The following is a 22,004-nucleotide window of genomic DNA, read 5'->3' as shown; positions in this document are numbered from 1 at the left end:
TACTTCTACCCTGCACTCATGCTATGAAGAAGAAAGCCTTCATACTTCAAACTGAAAACCAGCTGGTTTTGAGGGAAAAAATAAAGGGATCAACATTACAGAAAAGCCTAGTAAGATAGTACAGAAATGATCTGTTTAGCATGAAATGCTGTAGAAAAGTGATAAGAAAAGCTTGTAAATATATGCAGAACTGTTCAAGATGTGAGCTAGTATTTTTAAATTATTCAGTACACAGAGGAAGAGAACAATGACGTGTTTTTTGCAAAAAAGAGATGAGTAGTAGTAGAATTATGAAACAGCTCTTCCAGACTGAAGAATTAAATAACCTTGAGGTTTAAGAAAGGTAAAAAATAACTAAATATCTATATACATAAAAAGATCTATCTAAGAAAAGGGAGACACTCTATAGTCACTGATCAAGAAAAAAAAGCCCAGAGCAAGGATTGCAAAAATACAGGCAACATTCCAGATCTTTTGATATTTTAAAAGGAAGATCATGCTAAGTTATTACTCTTCTGGAAAAAATTACAATCAAAGTTGAGGAAAATGAAACTAAAGATATCATCAGTTTTAGACTAACAAAACATGAAATAAGTATCCCAATAATGACTGATTTTTCTATTTATAAATGTGTATTTGTAAAAAGACTTATCAGTCACATTGTCAAAAGGACCTCAGAAGACAGAAGAAGCAGACAATAAGAATGAGAGGGAGGGAGGGAGGGAGGGAGGGAGGAAGGGAGGGAAAGAGCAAGAGCAAAGTCTTTATCAAACCCTAATGATGAAGAATCTGAAAATAAGAGTATAAGTACACATACTATTTTGTACAACAAAGGACAGAAATAGAGAGTAATTCTTGACATTGAACTTTGATTCAAATTATGAATATCAGATTGAAACTGAAACTGAATATGAATGCTTAAATAAGAGTGAGCCTCACTATTTAAACCTCAAATCTTATGATTGCAAGACTAGAAATGGGAACATTATACACTACAGAGCAGTTTTTTCCTTTGTTATTTGGCACAAAATTTACTTTCATTCTTTGCAGGTCTTTAGATTCAAATAACAAATTTAGCTAAAGAAAAGTTATTTTTGGTCTTCTGCATGTAGTAAGGACCCCTAAAAGCTATCTGCATTTTCTCATGTAATTAATTTCTCATGACTTCTGAAATGGGAAAAGAATGAAACTCTATTATTTAAAATAAAAATATGTAACTCTGTCCAAACATTCTTAATACTGTCTAAGCTTCCTATAGCCTAATTGATACGTTGCAGGATGCTATAATATTTTTATTGTTTCTTTCATCTGGGATGACCATATTTCATCAGTGAATGCATGTCAAATTCAGTGATAAAAAGTATAACATTCAAATGCATAATATTTGTAAAGCGGATTTGAATCTTTCATGTTTATATTAGTTTATACATTAGTTGCTGTGATTAGTGAATCCCAACACCAAACTGGAAAGAGAAAGTTTAGGTTATATATTTGCGTATGTTTTTTCACACAGGCATTATCAAAATTCTACTATAAGTTTAGTATGTAGAACCGAGACCTTTTACCAGTTTATTTAGCATGCCTTAGATGGACAGGATATCCTACATGTTACTAGTACTGCTGATTCACCTTAAATCATTTCCATGTGAAGGTGCATTACAAAATAGTTTCATTCTGTTACTTTAGACAGGAAACACAGATGCAAATAAACTGTGATAACCTCTTTTCAAATGTATTTTAATTCTGCTTTACTCTCAAACTTACATTGACTCAAAATTCACCTATAATGTAACCATGACAAGATCTGGTAATTACTGCATAAGAACTCTTATAAAACCCTGAAATTCAAAGGTAAGTTTATTTTTTTTAGTTATGAGTGAAAAACCCCAATTGAGGATCTCTAAAAACTACTGTGTCCTGACTCTGACATCATTCTCACCAGATTTATGGTTTAGGTCTTACAGTGGTTTTAACCCTTCATTAAGTTGATTTTTAAATTACATATTACATTTGTCAGATTTTAAATGGCTTTTGATGTCTTCATGTGAAATTCAGTAGTAACTGTAAAGCACTCATAATAGATGTACACTGAACTTACTTGCTGAATTTCCATTCTCTTCAGTCAGAATTCTGTAGTCGGTGAACTCTCAGAGTAGGGTCTACATACATTTTTCAAAATAAATTTTTCTCCACTGTCTTCTCAGGTAGCGTATCTGGTGTATATCATGTCCAGGGGAAACAAGTCACTCTTTCCTCCAAACATACAGAGATTTCCTTCAATGTCTGGCTGCAAAGAAACCACTGAACAGCAAGTCCTTTCTTGCTGTTGTTGTTCGTGTTGCAGCTAAGTGGTATTAGCTACACTGTGGTATCCAAGTACCCAGACAGCATAACATAGATTTGTGTAAGACTAAAACCTCATCTAAGTAAAAAAGAGCATACCATTTTAACTGAAGCTGTTTCTAAATCAATTTGATTATATTGATGTCATTTCGTGGGAAAGAACTTTTTTTTATTCCACAGTTTAAATCCGAATTCCTCAGACTGTCTTCTTGATTTCTTTGTAGCTTTGCCAGACACCCTGGTTTGACCAAGACAGCCCTAATTTCAGTCTGTTTGTCAGCTGTCTGAACGAGGAGTGTAACCCAGACCATTAAGTGTTCAGGTATGCTCAACCTGCACTAGCTGCAGCACAACTCAGTGTGTCATGCTACATACGTAAGCACTTTGAGCTCAGCCTTCTGGAAGCAAAAATGATATATCCCTGCTAATGAATGTGGTAGGAGCCAGGCTTCTACCACAGACAGCAACAGGCCTGGAGGTGAAAGAGCGGGTGGTACCCACATTCAGATCCCAAGGATTCTGGCAAGTCTGCTTCTCATGCTGCAATGAAAAAGCACTGAACATGCAGAACGGTCCATGTTTGGACCTTAGTTTCCGTATTTCCTTGAATCATGTAGTCTCTTTAGCAGTTATATGCTCTACCTTTCTGAAGTAACCTTTCCTATTAGAAAAAGCAGTATTTAAAATGCATCAATATTTTCTCTATAAACACAACCTTCCTTATTTCTCTGTAATGTACAGTATACCCCATGAGTTATTTTTCCACACTGAAGAGGCCCATACCATCATTAGAATCCTCACACTAGTGAGAAATCCAAGACGTTTTTGATGTGAGCAGGAAGTCATTATGAGCACTGCTGAATTCTTAGTTTTCTGTTGCCCGAAACAGCCCTGAAGCACTGCAAAAGTTACTTCACAGTAGTATACATCTGACCTTCATTGGATAAGAAAGACCACATTTTGGAATTATTTATTTGCTTGATAATAGCTCTGGGAATCTCCTATTGTTTGTTTATTCCCTGAGTCTTTAACGTAACTGTGTGCTCAGATTTGGTTCGGAGGTGTGAAAATTCCTTAGAGGGCATTTTACTGGCTCAGTGAGAAGATGAAGAACAGAGGCCGCCTTTGAATGCTCAGAGCGCTGTGCCAGGACTGATGGCTTGGCAATTCCAGTGCTGCTCTCATTCTACTGCTGGTTGACAAGACAGAGGATGAAACTTTGCTCAGTGCATAGCCTCTGATGAGAAATTAAAAAATACTTGTGCCTTTGTGCGGTACAAGAGGAGGACTGTTTTTCAATTAATATATTCTTTGTTGGTCAAACGCCATGTAACTGCATGTAGCATACTGGTATGTGCTCGCGTGTGACTTGTTTTTGTAAAATTTTCAAGAAAAGAGCATTCCTCTTAAATAGAGGCCACTCACCAAATCCAAAACACATTTAAAATCAACATACTGGTTTTCATTAATGCACATTGGCTTGCCCAGATACTGTATGCTACATTATGTGAAGTACTCTACATACTTAGAGGGCATAATTTTTTTTTTGTATTTTCCTCTGATGCTGCCATTCATAAACACAGAACAGACTTCACTACAGAGCTAATTCAGACCTTTTGAACTCAGGCCTAAAAGTTCTATTTGAATGCAGATTAATATCAATATTTGTGCAGTTTTCCCCACCTTTATGAAAATATAATTGTGAAATCCTAGCCCCACTAAAGTTAAAGGGAGTATTGCCTTGGATTTCAATAGAACCAATTTATAAATTTAATTGAAGAACATTTCAAGAATATGTATTTATTTAAAGAACAGAAACAACTGTACTATTAAAGGTAGGGAAATTAAAACGTAAGAAAATGAAACAAAACACTTACTGGGTATTCTTAAGTCTAGAAACCCAGAACTGTTTTGTTCATAGAGAATCAGAGAGAACGCAGATCATAATACTGGCTACTCATATTATTTTAAAAAATCTTCATTTAATGATGTTTAGAAACAACTACACATTCAGTGAAACTGTCATTTGTTTTACTACATAGTGTATTTTTGCTATGTAGTAATCATACTATTGCTAATATACATCATGTCATATTAATTACTTACTTATTTCCCATAAATATTTCAATTAAATGACATGCTGGGGAGAGAATATCTAAGAACAGGTAGGGAGAAGAGAGGAAAGAAGCTGGTAGGCATGGGTGGTGAAAAAACAAAAATCAAACAATGGAAGTATCAGAATTGGATGAAAATGAAATTAACTATCTGATTGGAACTTCAGTAATACTGTATAGAGCTTGCAATGCAAATAAATTCTGTTTCACCACTTTGGGAAGAATATTGAAGTTTACAGGCAATCTGAAAAAGTCTTGCTAAAATGGCAAATAGAATTCATATACATGTTACAAATTTACTGTAGAGATAATGTGGAATAGCATAAACTGACAGAGGAAGAGAGAAATATAAAAGTCATAATTAAAGTTTTTGTATTAACATTTCCTTGATTTTTTTCAGCTTACTATAACATTCCAGTTCTACTTTTGTCATTTCCCTAACCTTTTCCTCTCCATTTTAAACAAACACAGAACTGGACAATCAGAGATAATAAACAGATCTTGACGTTAATTAACAATCTATTTCAGCCCACTATAAAATATGTCATTAAATAATTTAACATCTTATAATAGTCACTTGAATTTTAAAGATAGAAAATTCACTTTGTTGCTGTTGTTGTTTTTTAATTTAGCATTAATTTTTTAACATAGTGGAAAAAATGTAAATAAGTGGTATATTGCCTTATCATTATTCAGCTACCCTTTCCGCCCCCCAGCTCAGTATAAGTAAGGAACTGGAAAGGGCAAAGTAGTGATACCAAACCTCCTCAAACACAGGACTGACCATAATTAACTCCTACCTTTGGGAATCATTATGTTCTATTAAATTATCATCTACCTCCTCAAACATAAAAGATATAGCCTGCAAGCAGGCTTGTAATTTTTGACATCCATTTTCATATGCCTTCCATGCAAAGTGAAAATAAATGCAAAGCCCAATATATTATAAAAATGGCCTAGAATGCAGATCTCTCACTGCTCAAAAGACTGTCAATGGATTTGTTTTGTTGATAATTGAAATGACAATAATTATCTGTGAGGCTTTTCAGTTTTACAGCAGAACTGGAAAAGCTCTCATTGGGAGGACAAAAATATAAAAGAATTCTGGAAAAATGAGGTCAGTAGATGTTGGCTCATGCCAAAAGAAATGGCAGCTTGAAAATTGTTCTTTACTATATCCAGGTGCATAGATGATGTCACTGAAAAAAGGGAAGAGGAATGAGTACAAATATTTAAGTGTTTTCCTTGAGAAAGGAGAAACTTAAAAGCACACAACTGCAGTAGGGAAGTGCTTCAGACCAACAGGTAAATAAAATATGTTCAAGATTTAAAGGTTAAAGCAAGAATCGTCTCTCTGAAAATTTTAAATCTGCTCTAATTAGAGGTATGCAAAACTACAATAATCACTACTAGAAAAATGCCAGAATAATTAAAATCGGGAAAAGAATCTATTAAATATTTTCAGAAGGTGTTAAAAAACATGGGGTTCCAAATTGTAAATCTGTCAAGACCCATGAGAATTTATAGTGTGCAATACTGTTACTCAGTTTCAAAGTAAATACATACCAAACTGCCTGTTATGGCTAAAGACAGAAGATAAAGAAGAAAAAAATCATCTATAAAAGGGAGCAGGGAAAAAAGAAAAAAAGCTGTATGTCTGCTTTCTAGGTGAAAAATCAAGAAAATCAGGTGTGGCCTTATGGACTGCAATGGAGATGCATGACTGCAAAACTGAATACTCTAATCAGACGTTGAATTTATAAAAATCAACTTTACACGTGTATATGTGCCGATGCTGGGTCTGAATTACTGTGTGATCTGAAAGTCCTGCTCTAATGCCTTAACTTGCTTTTCAGCTGAACTTCTGCATTTCTCACATCTTACCCTATCCTTTGCTGCTGAAGGAAAGGTTTGCATCCCGAAACATATTATGATTGCAGTTCTGTGAGCAGGAGGACTGTATGGATTTCATATGGATTTATGAATTCAGGTTGATTCCCATGTGAAATCTCTGAAGTCTAATAATGGCTGAAATCACACTTCAGCAGAGGCATTAACAGGGACTCTTTCCCCAACCTGTTTTTGTTAAGCTTATAGGAATTTAGTATCACTGAGGGAGCCAAGGCTTAGAAAAACTTGACTGAAATGGGCCAAAGGATTAAAAAGTTATTAGAAAGGACAGACAGACAGACAGAACAGAGAGAGGGAAGGAATAGCATCATTTCCTCAGGAAAACATTTTATAAAAGACAATTCAGAAAAATAAAAATTGTAATTTTTGTTAAGGATTGACTGATGACAATGTTGTTTGTATTTTAAAACTAAATTGGTCACATTTTTAGAAGTAGTATATATATTTAACTTATGGATACTTCAACTGTATTTTTATTGTGTAACATGAATGGTCAATTTTTGTTTTTAAGGTACAAGGAAACATTATAGTCAATTCAGCCAAGCTGTAGCTAAAAATTGGCTGTGGATTTAATAAAAACATTTCATTTTGTATTACTGATGTCTCTAGGTGAAATTATTTCACCTTAAGACATTGCTATTTCAAAAAGCATCTTTCAAGAACTGCCCTTGCTGGGTGTGAACAGGCCACTAGGTAAGACCAGCCAAAGGAACGTAACAATGTTTGACAATTAATGCAATTACAAGTTCTTGTACAGTGATCGCTGTCAGACTAATTTCAACTTTAATAAATATTAAGAATGCACCAAGCAAGCCATAGCATTCTCATCTATTGCATTTTTGACTATGTTAACTAAAAGAGTAATGTAAACTACTTTAGGAGGTTTCTTTGAGAGTTTTCCTTGATGTATTCATTATTCATAAATGCTACTTTTCCTTGTCTCCATCTCCACACTAGTTGATTAAAATGATGGGGGTTCTAGATGCAATGGTTCCAAGAAGTATGTGAAAGAGAAAGCGCAAGATGCATGACTGGGAAATAATGCAGTCAAGTGTCTTCTGAAAAGCACTCACGATACAGATACACCTGTGTAAGCTGTATACATGTGGAGATAATTAGTTACTTCAAAACTGTACTGAAAGCCTGTATTAACACATACCTTCTTGTACTATTCATGAGATTTCAGAAATCAGATAAAACATTATTTTCTTCAAGAACTTGATTTTATACAAGCATTTTCAAGTTGTGCTTGTTCTTACCTGTAGCAGAGCTGCAAACAAATATACTGCTATAAAGATAGGAGTTAAGGAAGTGTGGCCGCTTTTCATTAAGTGGATAGTGTACAAGAAAATCAGGTGTCCAGGAATCACCAAAAGAAGCAGAACTTGGGCTGATTTGTTATTTACTCCTACAACAAAAAAAATCCAAAATTCAGTTAAGCTCTTCAATTACTGTATCAGATTTTTATTAATTTTAATATAAAAAGCAGTTTTGGAATTCCACAGCATTGACTATTGTGGAACAGCAGGCATTATTTTCTGCTAAAAGACTCCTTGAGGATTTTCACAGGGGGGAAAAAAGCCACCCCTACTGTCTGCCAGAAAAGTTAAGCAGGGCCCTTCCAGAAGAGGGCGCAAACTGTCTGCTTTCATTCTGTACTCCTGTAATACCATCTACTTTTTTGGAGCTGCAGTGACCTCCTAAAGCCTTCCTAGGAAAGAGGATGTTTTGGACACCATATTCAAGACATCCTCAAAAGTACCTTATATTTCTAAAAAGTAATCCCACATTTATCATTTTCTCATCTGTTCCATTTCATTTCATAAATATGAAAGTGTAATACATGCTGTTGACACATCACATTTCACCACAGTTACTACATTATTAAGAAAGGGGGCAATACAGGGGAGGAATAAGCTGTGAAGCAAGAATCGAGAAAGAAAATGACAAACGGGAAACGGAAAGCAGGGACTTGGCTTAGTAATAATGTTAGATATAAAGTTTGGTCCTAACAGGAGATTGGTTTGAACTTACGGAGTTGAATGACAAAGGTTAGGAGCAGGTGAACAAGCTAAGGAAAGATGAAGGTTGAAATCCTTCTAAGTGGGTATCATCAGTGTCCTGCTTCATCAGTCCCTATCTTTGCCCCTTGCCAGGGTTGCACCTTTCTCTGTGTTCCTCTCTATGCATTGCCTCCTGCAGGGAGTTCCTTGTGATTCCCACAGGCAAACAGCTGCAGGCAAAGGAAACCGCCAAGCCTCTGCTGCCTTTGAATTGCATACAAGTTCCGTTTGTTGCTGTTTCTCACTGGGGGTACAGTCTGGCATACATTGGGGGAAAAAGGAGACATGAGATGGTAGTTTTAACAATTAACTGACTAATACATACCTGTACCATAATAGGTTCTGCATGGATAATAGCAACCCTTGGCTTCTTCTGGCAGTTCTCCAGGAATGCTGTGTAAATGGAGGTAGGTAGAAATTCTGCTAGCTTGAATAGCTACTAGATTACCACCAATACCTGAAATACAAAAGGGAAGAAGTGGTGAATTTTCAACTATTTTTTTCTTCTAGTAGGCAATATTTTTGCAAATTTACCAACTTCCTCTATGTTTACCACAGTCTCCTACATACAAAAGTCAAGAAGAGAAACATCTTTAGAATGTATATTTGTTATAGACAGGCTAACACCAAGCACTAAAATAAGTCAAAAAACTTGGGCTACAATTTGGTGTACCACTGGATATTTGGAATATCTGTATTGCAAATTTGGATATTTGGAGATCAGTTTTAATTCATGATAAGTGCAAAAGATTCCTCCAAAAGGTTTGATCTGATGCTTTCTCATAGGTGAAGCTCCCTTTTATTGCTCCCTCTTCTTTGGAAATCCCTCTTGGAACAATAGAAGTACTACATAGTTGTGCCACTGCTGGATTACCTTCCCAGGTCAGTATTGCTGGCAAGTATAAATAACACAAATCAGATGCACTCACTACCACAAGCATAAATGCAGATTTCACACACAGAATCATAGGGCTGGAAAAGACTTCAAGAGCTAATCTATCCATTCCCCTTTGCCACAGAGCAGGATTAACGATAATCTTCTGCCATTCATAATTCAGGATGAAAGGACAAGACAAGTGCCTCAATAACTAATTTTTAAAAGAATGGTAGTGATGGAGATTCTACCTTCTCCGTGACAACTGTTGATATACTTCCCATTAGAAAAAAGATTTCTATGAAACAAACCACCCTATGATGTGAAGAGAAGTGGCTGGCATTGTTAAAAGGCCACTGTCTATAATCTTTGAAAAGTCATGGAGAACAGGGGATACCCCTGATGACTGGAAGAGGGCAAATGTCACACCCATCTTCAGCAAAGCATTTGACAGTTTCCCACAGCTTCCTCCTAGACAAAGTGGCAAGTTACAGACTGGATGGGTAGTCTGGGAGATGAGTAGGAAATTGGCTAACAGATCACACTCAGAGGGTGGTGATCAATGGTTTTTACTTGGGCTGGCAGGCTGCCACAAGTGGGATCCCCCAGGGATTGATACTGGGCCCCTTACTGTTCAACATCTTCAAAAATGACCTGGATGATTGGATTGAAAGCACCCTCACCAAGTTTCCTGATGATACTAAACTGGGTGGTGAGGTGGACATGTCAGAAGGGAGAGCCATCTTACAGAGAGACTGGACAGGCTGGAAGAGTGGGCTAGCAAGAACACTATGAAGTTTAACAACGACAAGTGCAAAGTCCTGCACCTGGGACAACATAATCAAAAAGCCCAGTACAGGCTAGGCTAGGATCTGTGTGGCTGGGGAGCATCCTTGCTGAAAGGGACCTGGGGGTCCTGGTGGACAAGATGAACATGAGTCAGCAGTGTGCTGCTGCAGCAACGAAGGCAAATCGGATCCTGGACTGCATCCACCTCTACTTGCAGAGATAGAGACATGATCATCCCACTCTACTCAGCGCTTGTCAGGCTGCACCTGGAGTACTGTGTCCAATTCTGGACCCCACAATTCAAGAAAGATGTGGACATACTGGAGAAGGTCGAAAGGAGGGCCATGAAGATGATCAAAGGGCTGGAGAACCTGCCCTATATGGAAAGACTGAAGGAGTTAGGTCTTTTCTCCCTGGAGAAGAGAAGGCTCAGGGGAGACCTCATCACAGTTTTCCAGTACTTAAAGGGCGGCTACAAAGAGGACAGAGAATCTCTTTTCACAAGAAGCCACATGAAGAGGACAAGGAGCAATGGGTACAAGTTGCACCGGAAGAGGTTTCATCTCAATGTAAGAAAGAAATTTTTTACAGTGAGAACAATCATTCACTGGAACAACCACCCTAGGGACATGGTGGAATCCCCTTCACTGGAGGTTTTCAAGATGTAATTGGACAGGTTGCTAGACAATCTCATCTAGGCTCCCTTTCCCACAAAAGGTTGGACCAGATGATCTTTCGAGGTCCCTTCCAACCTAGGCTGTTCTATGTTCTATGAATTTTTACTTCAATGAATAGAAAACTAAACCAGCTTGTTATATCTACATTACAGAATGCAGTGGCGCTAGCATGAAATTTTCCTATTTTCTATACTCTAGAGTTGTCTACTTGCATATCAAGCATATACTTTTTTTTCCCCCAGATGGTTTACATAGCAATGGGCTGCTCTGAGAAGATAAGCTTAGGCAGAAGTAATGCAGATCTTGTCCCCACTTAGGAAGGAGAAAGTCCTTGTTTATTGTAGTTGAACTGATTTGTTTTTCTGATGCTTAGGGCTTTGTTTGGTTGCAGAACCAAATCTGTGTAATCTGTGCTCACCAGAAGACTCTATTTGCCAAATTCCTTTGGTGAGTATGGAGTGGTTAAGACAAAGATCTAATACTGAGAACTCAAAGATTTCCTGCCTCACCACTGCTTAAAGACAATTAATGGCGGAACCTAACAAGGAAGTAGGACTTTTAAGCAAAAAGCTTCAAATGCAAATCAGGAAATGAGGTATTAGAAACAAAAAAAATTATGTTGCTAGAAAGGACTGTTCATCAAACTTACCTGCATCTTCCCAGTCAGAAGGGACAAAATATGAACTACCAAAAGGTTGAGTCAGTCTTTGCAAAGAAAATTAAAATAACAATAGCTTTTTTTCAGACAAACTACAGAAAGAGCAGTAAAATAAGGGATTTATATAAACTACAAAAGGGGTTTAAACAGATTAAAAAAAAAATCTAAGCAGGGTCCAAAGTCTGTCTTTTGATTGAGAACAATAAGTGAGACTTCTGACTAATAAGAATAAGGTATGGAAAGGGAGGCAGAAATAAAATTAAGGATCAATGCACTATATTTGGATGGGGATCAGATAATTTCTGAGACTGAATTACGAAAAAGCTGTTATGTAAAACTGCTTCTTAATAAAGCTACAAAGCTGGGGATGGTGCCATATGACTAGAAAATATGAAACTGTTTCTACTTAAGAAAGAGGGGATAAAAGCAATCTGGGTAATTACAAGCAGGCTAACAACTGCAATAACTGATATATTCAAAACAATATTACAAGAAAAAAATCGGTAAACTCTTCTCTCACTATCTATTATAGCACTATGAGAAGAAACAAAAGATAGAAGTAAATAGGGCTGTTTTTCAAGGCATGCTTGCGGTTTGTAGCAATGCAACCACAAACCATGTTGGCACAAAAAAAACAGATTTCAAGTATTTCCTAGGCTGTATGCAATTTCCTCTTGTGACTGATAATTATCTGCTTCAACAAATTCAGACAATCAGAAATATGATAGATGATCTGGACCTCCTTCCCTAATTAATAACAAAGGAAACTGAGTGAGAGAAATGAATTAAGGAAAATGGAAATTTGCCCATTTGAAACGGCAATAAAAAACTGTCTGGACAACAGAGACATAGACAAGTCTATGAAAGAAGGTATGAGATTGATTGTCAATCCTTTGATGGGTAGCTATTAATCAAGAATCTTTTTACTTTTATAACCATCGTTTAGAGAAAGTATGCCCCAAGCCCTATTGTGCATGTAGATAACTCATTTTTCTTAAGTGAATTAAAAGTAGTAATAGTGATTCTAAAACAAACTGGCCAGCCATGGGACGCTGGTAAAAAGGAGGTGATATCTGCTCTGCAAAGGAAACTGACATGCTAACAAAAACAGCCAGTGATTTCAAGAGGTGTAACATTCTCTTTTCTATTTTAGCTACAGCTAAGCTGAACATATACAATCTATTTTAGCTAACTGGAAATGCAATATTCATATGTTAAAAAACATTATTTTAAATTTCATTTGGTCTGAGTCTCAATAATCTGAGTGGTATTTGGATATTTTTAAACTCACAGAAGACAGGCAGGTGTAAAAAGCTTCTAGAACCCATATATCCTGCCCAGTCTCAACCAGCCAACAATGTATGGTGATGGACAGCAGCAGTCATGCTGTCTTTTAGTTCTGTCCACCCATCTGCCAATTCTTCCTTCTAACTATTTGTGAACCTTTGGGCCAATTTCAACCATGTCTGACACAAGGATTCCTAGAGATACTAACGATCTCCAAGTATGGTTAAACAAGCTAACAAAAAGGAAACAGTGGCCAGGTAAATAAAGAGAAAGATTTAAATCCATGCCCTCAGTGAGACAAAAGCAGTAATATGGCTGTATAATTAACAGCATAAGCATGCCAGCTGGCCAGTCAGCACCAAGCTTGGAGCTAGGCATGATGCCTCTTGCTCAGCCAGTAGTTCAGTGACACAGAAGAGGAATGATGATGTTGTGGAAAGCAGAGGGAGAATGGAGAGAATGTTGTGAGCAGCGGGTGTTGCAGGGACACGAGGCCATAGGGAACACTGGGGGTTGAAAGGGCTATCTGGTGCTCTAAAAACTCAGGATACAAATCAGCATGGAATCAGGTTTTATTATTCTTCTGGTCATACAATGACTTATATAAAGCTGTGCTCGCATTGAATGAATCACTTCAATATGTACAGAGATATTCAGTTTGTTTTGTAACAGCAGTTACTGGGCATGTGAAGGTATCTCAGCAGTATCAGATTAATCAGATCCCTGCAAGAAGCAGAGAACAGATGAAACTGCATAGGCTGACAAGATGTCAATACACAAAATTGACAGCTTCTCAGCATCTTCTGAATGCATAAAATGGTCGTGTGCTCAGTAGCTACTCATATTATGAAAATCTCTGTAGACATATATGAGGACTGTTTCCATGAACATTTAAGTCAGAAATTTTTCTTCCTGGAAAACAGTATTGCAGTCATCATAGCAAATACTTTATAATATAGACTAACTTTGTTAGCTTCTTTTCATTCTCATGAGAACTACAACACAGAGGAAAATAATTTCTTTCAAAAGTAAAATCCTGCAACTGTTACTGCATTCCTCTCAGAACAGCAGATGTGTTTAACTTCAATATGAGAGTGCTACTTCGTCCATAAGCAGAAGAGGTATTGTCTGCTAAAGTGTGAAGGATGTCATGCTGACTTGCAACATTAAAAGAAAATTGAAAACCTCATCATTTTATTGAGCCAGTTAAGGGCTAAGCAAGAATAAATACTTCTGAAAATTGTTATCACAGTTCTTTTTTGTCTAACAAGCACAGAAAACCATATTCAAAGTAGAGCCAAAACCATGTCATGTATTTGCGAATAGGCCTATGGGTGTGATTCTATTAATCATTATGTGGAAAAAGGACTTTTTTCTAATAATAGAAGTAATCATGCTGTTCGGAAAACCACATTAAAAGTACTTTACATCAATGCATCTTAAAGAATATTTCAAAGCAAATCTGTGTCTCATAACCCTCCTTACAGGTAAAAAACCGGAAGTTAAGGGAAGCTGGATGGGTGTTGCTGATGCAGACTAGTCTGAGACCATCCAATGCTCTGGGTAACACACTGGGCTGTTTTTTTCCTCAGGTCTTATACTGCATGTTTTGATAATCAGGGTAACATTTTCCAGAGAAAACTGGGAGGAGTGGCTGATAAACCAGAGGGTTGTACTGCAATTCAGAGGGTACTGGATAAGCTGGAGAATTGGGTCGAGAGGAATCTCATGAAGTTCAACAAGAGGAAACTCAAAAGTCCTGCATCTGGGTAGGAATAACCCCATGCACCAGTACAGGCTGGGAGTTGACCATCTGGAACGCAGTTCTGCAGAGAAGGACCTGGGGGTCCTGGAGGACAAGCAGTTGACCATGACCCTGCAATCCACCTTCGTGGCAAAGAAGGCCAACAGCATCCTGGGCTACATTAGGAAAAGCATCACCAGCAGGCCAAGACAGGTTATGCTTCCTCTGTACTCTGCACTGGTGAGGCCACATCTGGAGTACCATGTCCATTTCTGAGCTCCCCAGTAGAAGAAATGGACCTACTGGAGCGAGTCCAACACAGGGCCACAGGGACTGTAGCATCGTTTATATGAGGAGCGGCTGAGTGCTGTAACTGTTCAGCCTGGAGAAGAAAAGGCTCAGGGAGATCTTATCAATGTATATAAATACCTGAGGGGAGGGATGAAGACAAGGGAGACAGGCTCTTCTTAGTAGTACCCACTGACAGGACAAGACGCAATGAGAAAAAATTGAAACACAAGATATTCCATCTGAATACAAAAACCCCCACTTTTTTTACGGTGAGGGGGGGGTCAAACACTGGAACAGATTGCCCAGAGAGATTGTGGAGTCTCCATCTGTGGAGATATTCAAAACCCTACTGGACACAGTACTGGACAACCTGCTCTAGTGGACCCTGCTCAAGCAGGGGGTTGGACTAGATCTCAAAAGGTCTCTTCCAACCTAAATGATTCTGTGATTTTATAAAAAAGTAAATAAAGCCACCTCTTCCTCCCAACTCTATTTCAGCTATGTTTCAAATGAGCAGAGCAAGCACTACTTACTTACTGCTTTTGAAGAACAGATCTATCCACCTAACCTTAGAAAAGGACTCTAAATTTTGAATCTTGAGCGGGCAAGGTACTTGTCTTCCCGTGATTTTCCAAGGTAGCTCACTGTCTTTCAGACACCGTTGGGAGCCCCTTGCTCAGGGTTTTAGTTTATCTGCAGAAGGCCAGGCACCCAGAATCAAGATGTTCCAAAGCCAAAGTTCATAGTAGATGCAGCCCTCTAACCTATCTATAAATGGTCCATAGGTAGAATTGTTATAAATTATGATGCAGTCAAATAAGACTGCATCACTACTATTCTTCCTCTCAGACCTCTAATTCAATGCCATAAAGTATTCCTTAACTAAACATCACTTTGATAATTTTCTTTATCCTTAGCATATAATGAATACCCAACAGTCTTATTTAATATGCACTATTCAAAGCTTGGACTGAATAGAGACTTACTAAGTTTCTTTCTGCTTTTCAGTGGTGCTTGTCACTATAAATCTGAGTGCTTTACAAACATTAATGCATTTATTTTTAAAACACACCTTTGAAGTGATATTTTTGTACTCTCTGCAAAGAGCATTTTTCAGTTTTGGATATCCAATGTAAAATATTTTGTCTCTTTTTTTCCAAAATGTTTTAGTATTTAAAGCAGACTTCTCAATTATTTCATTTGTACCAATAAATGTTTAGTATTTCTGTGGGTCAGATGCAGAATCTCTAATCAGGGATTCCAGAAAAAGAGAAGAATTAAGTTATTACTAATTAATAAAAAATCCGGTTTAAGGTACTTGTTTAGCACCAGGGGAGAACTGTATGATAGGTAAAAGCAATTTTCCAAGCAGTATTCAACTGCCTTATTTATAAAGTCACTTCCTCTCCTGTAGGTCCCCATCTCATTCTTCCTTTTTTCTTTCTCTTAAATATATATAAATTAAGAAAGGTTCCTGCAGAAAACTACCTCCGACGAAAGCACTGAGACCATAAGGTAAAGCCTACATACTGAGCTTTAATGACCAGTGCCAAAACTGTTCACGAGACTATAAAGAACAGTTGCATGATGGGGCACACAAATAATAGTGTAGGAATGACAAACCATATGCATATCAATTCACTGAGATTAAAGATTTTTAGCAATCCATTTCTATGGAGAGAGATTAACCAGCAACAGAATACCATGTCGTTCCCAAGCATCTACAATATAGCTTGTGCAATGGAACAAAAATCAGTTAATACCCACATAAAGGAAGAATTAGACCAACACAATTCCCAAACTGATTTTTCTTGTAAATCTATCAAGAGAAGGAAGGCAAGAACATTCTCACTTTTGTGCACTCCTGTGTACAATCCGTAGTTCAAAATAGTCAATTGTGCCAATTAGTCTTTCTGGAGTTCAACAACAACTTGTTCTTTGATGTCATTTGTATTACAAAAATGAAATGAAAAGGAAGGAAAAGAATCTCAGTTACAATAGTGACCAAAACCTCTGAATTTTTGAATAACTGGATTATCTTTCAGAAAATTCAATATCAATTTTTGCCCTGACCTCTCTATCACTAACTTCAAAAAATCACGTTTTATGCAAGTGAAATACTTAGAATAGAAGCCTACCTTAACTAGGTATTTTTTTATGTTGTTTTTTTCATCCATATTTCTTCTATCCTCCTTTGCACTTTGTAGCATTTCTTTTAATACTTAAAAATGTTTGGGGGAAACTGTTGGAAATTATTAGCTTTTCCTCTAGGAATGTTTTTTAAGAGAAGTCTTTGAGACAACATTATGTATGCAAACTATTACATTTTAAAATGGAGTAGTTTATGTTTCATTTGGCTTATAAATAATTTCTTTCTTATGCCTAATTAAAAGTTGTTCCGTGATTGTCAAAAAATTAAAATATTCTGGATATAATTTTGACATGAAAACTAGTAATTACTGAAATCTTGTAAAAAATTTACAAGTAAGACATAAAAGAAAGAACACACGTCTCTAATAGCATAGAATATGTAGATTTACATGTACAGGCTAGCAACTAAAAAGTAGTAAAACTATCACCCAATAATGCATCGGAATTAAATATCCAGAATCAAAACCCTCCTCCTTTTTCATGTGAAAATAAAGACTGAATTATAAAGTTCTCGTACAGTATAGGTGCCTTCTGAGACTATCACATTCTTTCCAATTCAGGATGCAGAAAAATTAATTTGCTACCCGGCCAAATTGCTCTACTACCATACAGGTACACTAATGCTTTCCCTTGTAATTTACAGAGGCAAATTTCAGATGCTCAACTGTCTGAGACAATGGTTATCTTCTAATCAAAGCAATTCTCTGTTGTGTGAAAGCTGAGAGTACAACTATGCTATAAGAGATTAAAATATACAAAGTTATTAAAAAATGCATTTTCTTTTTTGAGGAGGAATGGTTTCTGGGTATTTTCTTTCCATATTCTCCAAAGCACACAATTTACAGCGAAAGCTCTCTGAAAAACCTGAAAGTTTGTCATTCAATTTATCCTACTAATAGATAAAAAAAGTATGGTTTGGGGAATATACTATGTAAGCTTAACTTTCATCTCCCAGACAACAGACATTCAATAAGTTTTGTGTTAGATTTTCTCATGTGGGTTTCTCATATTCCTTGATCTACATTTATTCCCTCCAGATATCAAATAATCTTACAATATGTACAGCCAAAGAGTAACAAATACCACAACAGTTTACGTTACCCTTAAAAAGTATTGCTTCAAACCATCTGTAAAGGCAAATTTTTCTACATAAAGCCTGCAAAGCATTTCTGATTTTCAGATGTTTTCAGAATTAATTTGCAGAACCTCCATTCTACAAAATGCATAAAAATGGGGTAAGGTCTACCAACATGTTTGTTATTATGCAGTAACTTCTGAAATGCAAATACTTAGAAGATATCTCACAATGTTTTGTTTAAGCATACAACGAAAATGGAGAGGAAAGTGGCTCTATCTGGTAACTGCACCTTAGTTCATTTCAGCTGCGTATTCAGAAGCATATAATTGTTTAAGGCATTATCTTTTTTCTGCACAAAAGGAACTGGGTTACTTGCTAATTGCAATTTCTGAGCCAAATTCAACACGCTGTGATGCTGTAAGAGGATCTGCAAACTTTAACCATCTCATCCATTAGAAAACATAAAGATCAACTTGAGTATCTAGGCTGAAGCACAGCCATGCTTGGGCTTAGTTATTTTATTCAGAACTTCAGTACATCAGACACAGACATCTGAATCTCAAGAAGTTTGTGAGTGCCACAATGGCTGAAACCACAAAACAATTTATTTATTTTTAAAAAGCAAAGTTACAATTTAACTGAACCAACCATAGAATTAAAAATAATTATTCATCTCAGGAAATGTGTTTAACGGGAAAAATGGAAAAGCGGTTGTGAAATAGTTCTGGCCACCAGCAGTAAAGTTGACTATAAATGCCTGACTGCTTAAGAACTATTTTAATATTCTTGGCAAATATTTGCAGTTATTGTTAATAGGGGTGGGAACCTTTGAGTTTGCTCAAGTTCCAGACCAGTATTTCTTAACCCAAAAGATTTATGGCTCCACACTATAACATATGTGATGAAAGTAACTCACATCTAAGAAGATGCAAACCATCTAGACAGGACCAGGTTGAAAGCTACTTAATGGTGCACACAGGAAGCCTAACACCTTACAACTTTGCAGTGCATACTGTTCAGGATTTCGAGATATGGCAACTGGCACTGAAAAAAACAGTGACAGCTTGAGATCCTGGACAAATTTACACTCCTCAAATTTTGGCTGGACACAATCCCAATAGGTTACAATATTTCTTTCAGGTTTCCCTGGTTTCTTTCAGGTTTCCTGTGTCATAGGAGCAACAAACTTTAAAGTAAGAGAAAGGAAAAGACACCTGAAAAGCATTTTGAGGGGAAAACCCTCAGCTCCTTTCGCTACTTAGGCTTACAATGAGAATTCCAAGGCCAGGAAAGCACTCATAGAGAAAGCTTTCTGCAACAGTAATATCTAAAAAGCCATCTGTTAAGTGCTCTAGCACACCTTTTATGTTAGTAAATGAGTGTCCATAGATGTGCTTTTTTAACTGAAAGATTTCCTAAACTCCAGTTTACTACACTATACTGACCAGCAATATCCAAAGGTGCCAGTAGAATTATGAAACCCAGGAGAGGCTAATCTAACAGCAACAAAAAAAATCACTTACCTACAATTTCCTTTCCACGAGGTGTACCATAAAACAGGCCCACTCTGCATCCTCTACGCAGAAAATATTTTCTCTACATTTTCCAAGAGAAATGCCTCTATCTTTTGAGGGTTGAGGGGGTTAGCACACATACATACAACACTTACACATTACTCCCCTCTGCTCTTTTGTGGATGAGGGAAAACCAGAATTCCTTAGTGCTTCTGTTGTCACCCACTGGCACTGCAAAAGCAGTATGGCTATCACGAGTAACAGGCCATGGGCCTTAGGCTAACTTTAACTTGCTAGTGTTGCAAGACTCTAGCCTTGGCCTATTAGGCTTGTTGTCAGCTCCAAAATAGAACTTGGTATGAAGTTTCTCTTCTTACAATGTGGAGTTTAAGTCTGGGATAATAGCGAAGGTCCTGAAAATATGGACACAGGGCTATAAACAACTTGCTGATGGTCCATTACTAGTCACTGAAAAAGTTTAAAATTTGAGAGCTGGGAAAGGACTGCTTTATGCATAACAAGAAAAGAAGGAGCTAAGCATGAAAAATCCAGATGAACAATGGAGTAAGGCACCTGGTGTGGCTTGGAAAATATCATTCTCAGGCATTGTGTAGTAGTCCAGGGGGCAGATGACAAAGGCTAAGAACAGTCTGGAAATACAAAACTTCTTATGAAAAAGCAACATTTTGAATGGAGGTGGTACAATAATCACTGCAGGACCACTGTGGGACTCCCACAGCTACAAGCATGCCTCTTGCTGTCCCTGCCTTCTAGAAGGACTCTTTCTCTCCCTGCCTGCTCCAATAGTGTGTCCAAAGAAGAGCAACGAAGCTGGTGAAGGGTCTAGAGCACAAGTCTTATGAGGAGCGGCTGAGGGAACTGGGCTTGTTTAGCCTGGAGAAAAGGAAGCTCAGGGGAGACCTTATCACTCTCTACAACTACCTGAAAGGAGGTTGTAGTGAGGTGGGTGTTGGTCTCTTCTCCCAAGTAACAAGCGATAGGACGAGAGGAAATGGCCTCAAGTTGCGCCAGGGGAGGTTTAGATTGGATATTAGGAAAAATTTCTTCACCTAAAGGGTTGTCAAGCATCGGAACAGGCTGCCCAGGGAAGTGGTGGAGTCACCATCCCTGGAGGTATTTAAAAGATGTGTAGATGTGGTGCTTAGGGACATAGTTTAGTGGTGGACTTGGTAGTGTTAGGTTTATGGTTGGACTCAATGATCCTAAAGGTCTTTTCCAATCTAAATGATTTTATGATTCTAATAGCCCCAGCTTGCCCTCTCTTGACTTGCCTAATTCTTCAAGGATCTTTTGGCCTGTCAGCTAATCATCCAGGGCTATGCATAGCTTTTGGCTAGTTCTCTTTCTCTAAAGATCATTCAAAAGAATGTATGCATGCTGCCTTAATTCTGTTGATAAACTTATGAAAGAAAATAAGAAACAAAGTGGTACATTTACCCTTTTCTCTAGAGGCATGTTTATAGTAAGCTGTCATTCTTCGCAATTAAAATTATTTACTTAAGTCCAATCATTAGCTAAAAATGTTAAAAAGGTAAAATGTAAACACGGGAGGCAATCCAGGTTTCACAGTCAATTTCTGTGAAAGAAAATGACCTTGAACAGGATGCATAGTTCCACTTACAAGAGCAGTCCATAACTGCTACAGGGTAAAAAACCATCATCATTGCAACATCTAGTGGGAGCAAGAGGCCTTGAGAAAGGCATGTATCCATGAGACCTGTATCCATTGTAGGTAGCAAGTCTAGAATAAGTGAGTCTATAAAGGAACAAGTGAGTTTATAGAGAAAATCCAGAAGTATTCTGGTACTGTACTGGAGCAGAGATAGAAGCCTACGAGGAAACAGTAAGAAACAGTCACCAGACAGTTGTTGGCTTTTGTAATCAAAGGATGTTATCTAGGAAAGCAGGACCACTGGTAAGAGTACTGGTTTGGGTACACCTGCCTAAAAAGAAAAAACAATCCTCTTCTCTTAGGAAGCAAATCTAGGGGGTTACCCAAAAGGACTATAATAAGAAAAGTTTCAGATGTAAAGCAGAAAAAAGTTGAAGATCAATGTGTCTGCCCTGTACTTTAGGTATCTGGAAATCAAAATGGAAACACACAAAAGGTAGATGCAAGTAGTTGCAATTTCGAATGAATATAAAGGCAAGGCACAGACAAGGAAGCATAAAGGCTGAAGTGTAAAAATGAATTTACAGTTAGCAAGGAACAGAAGTGGCAACACAGAAATGCTTCATATTAAAAGTAAGAAGAAAGGAAATATAGGACCTCAATGGGAAAGAAGAACAAGCAACATGCTCTACGGAAGATTGAAAGACTCAGTTCCTTTTGTCTACTGCCTTCATAAAAATGGTGATGTCTGATCACAAACTGATATGTATTAAGTCTGTAGGACCTGAGGGTAAATTAAATTTAGTGCGTCCTTAGAGAGCTAGATGAACAATCCATGAATTATCAGTGATCATTTTTGCAAACTGATTATCTTGGA

The 22,004-nt window shown here is 37.3% G+C and overlaps 1 protein-coding gene across 2 annotated transcripts in view; it reads right to left on the bottom strand.

The window, feature by feature from the left end:
- Window positions 1-22,004, bottom strand: part of SLC41A2 (solute carrier family 41 member 2) — a 59,492-nt gene that overhangs the window by 4,529 nt on the left and 32,959 nt on the right. Inside the window, exons 9-10 of one of the 2 annotated variants that reach the window (XM_076339339.1) lie at window positions 8,757-8,888; window positions 7,628-7,776 (exon numbers count right to left, since the gene is read on the bottom strand). In XM_076339339.1, the coding sequence (XP_076195454.1) occupies window positions 7,628-7,776; window positions 8,757-8,888 (281 nt within the window). Of the gene's footprint in view, window positions 1-7,627; window positions 7,777-8,756; window positions 8,889-14,820; window positions 14,890-22,004 lie in introns of those variants that run through there. The other variant, XM_076339348.1, reaches the window with a different exon arrangement.

The sequence above is a fragment of the Aptenodytes patagonicus genome, chromosome 1, assembly GCF_965638725.1.
Source record: "Aptenodytes patagonicus chromosome 1, bAptPat1.pri.cur, whole genome shotgun sequence".
Classification (NCBI taxonomy): Eukaryota; Metazoa; Chordata; class Aves; order Sphenisciformes; family Spheniscidae; genus Aptenodytes; species Aptenodytes patagonicus.
The sequence above is the reverse complement of the archived record's forward strand: the minus strand, read 5'-3'. Positions and strand labels throughout refer to the sequence as shown.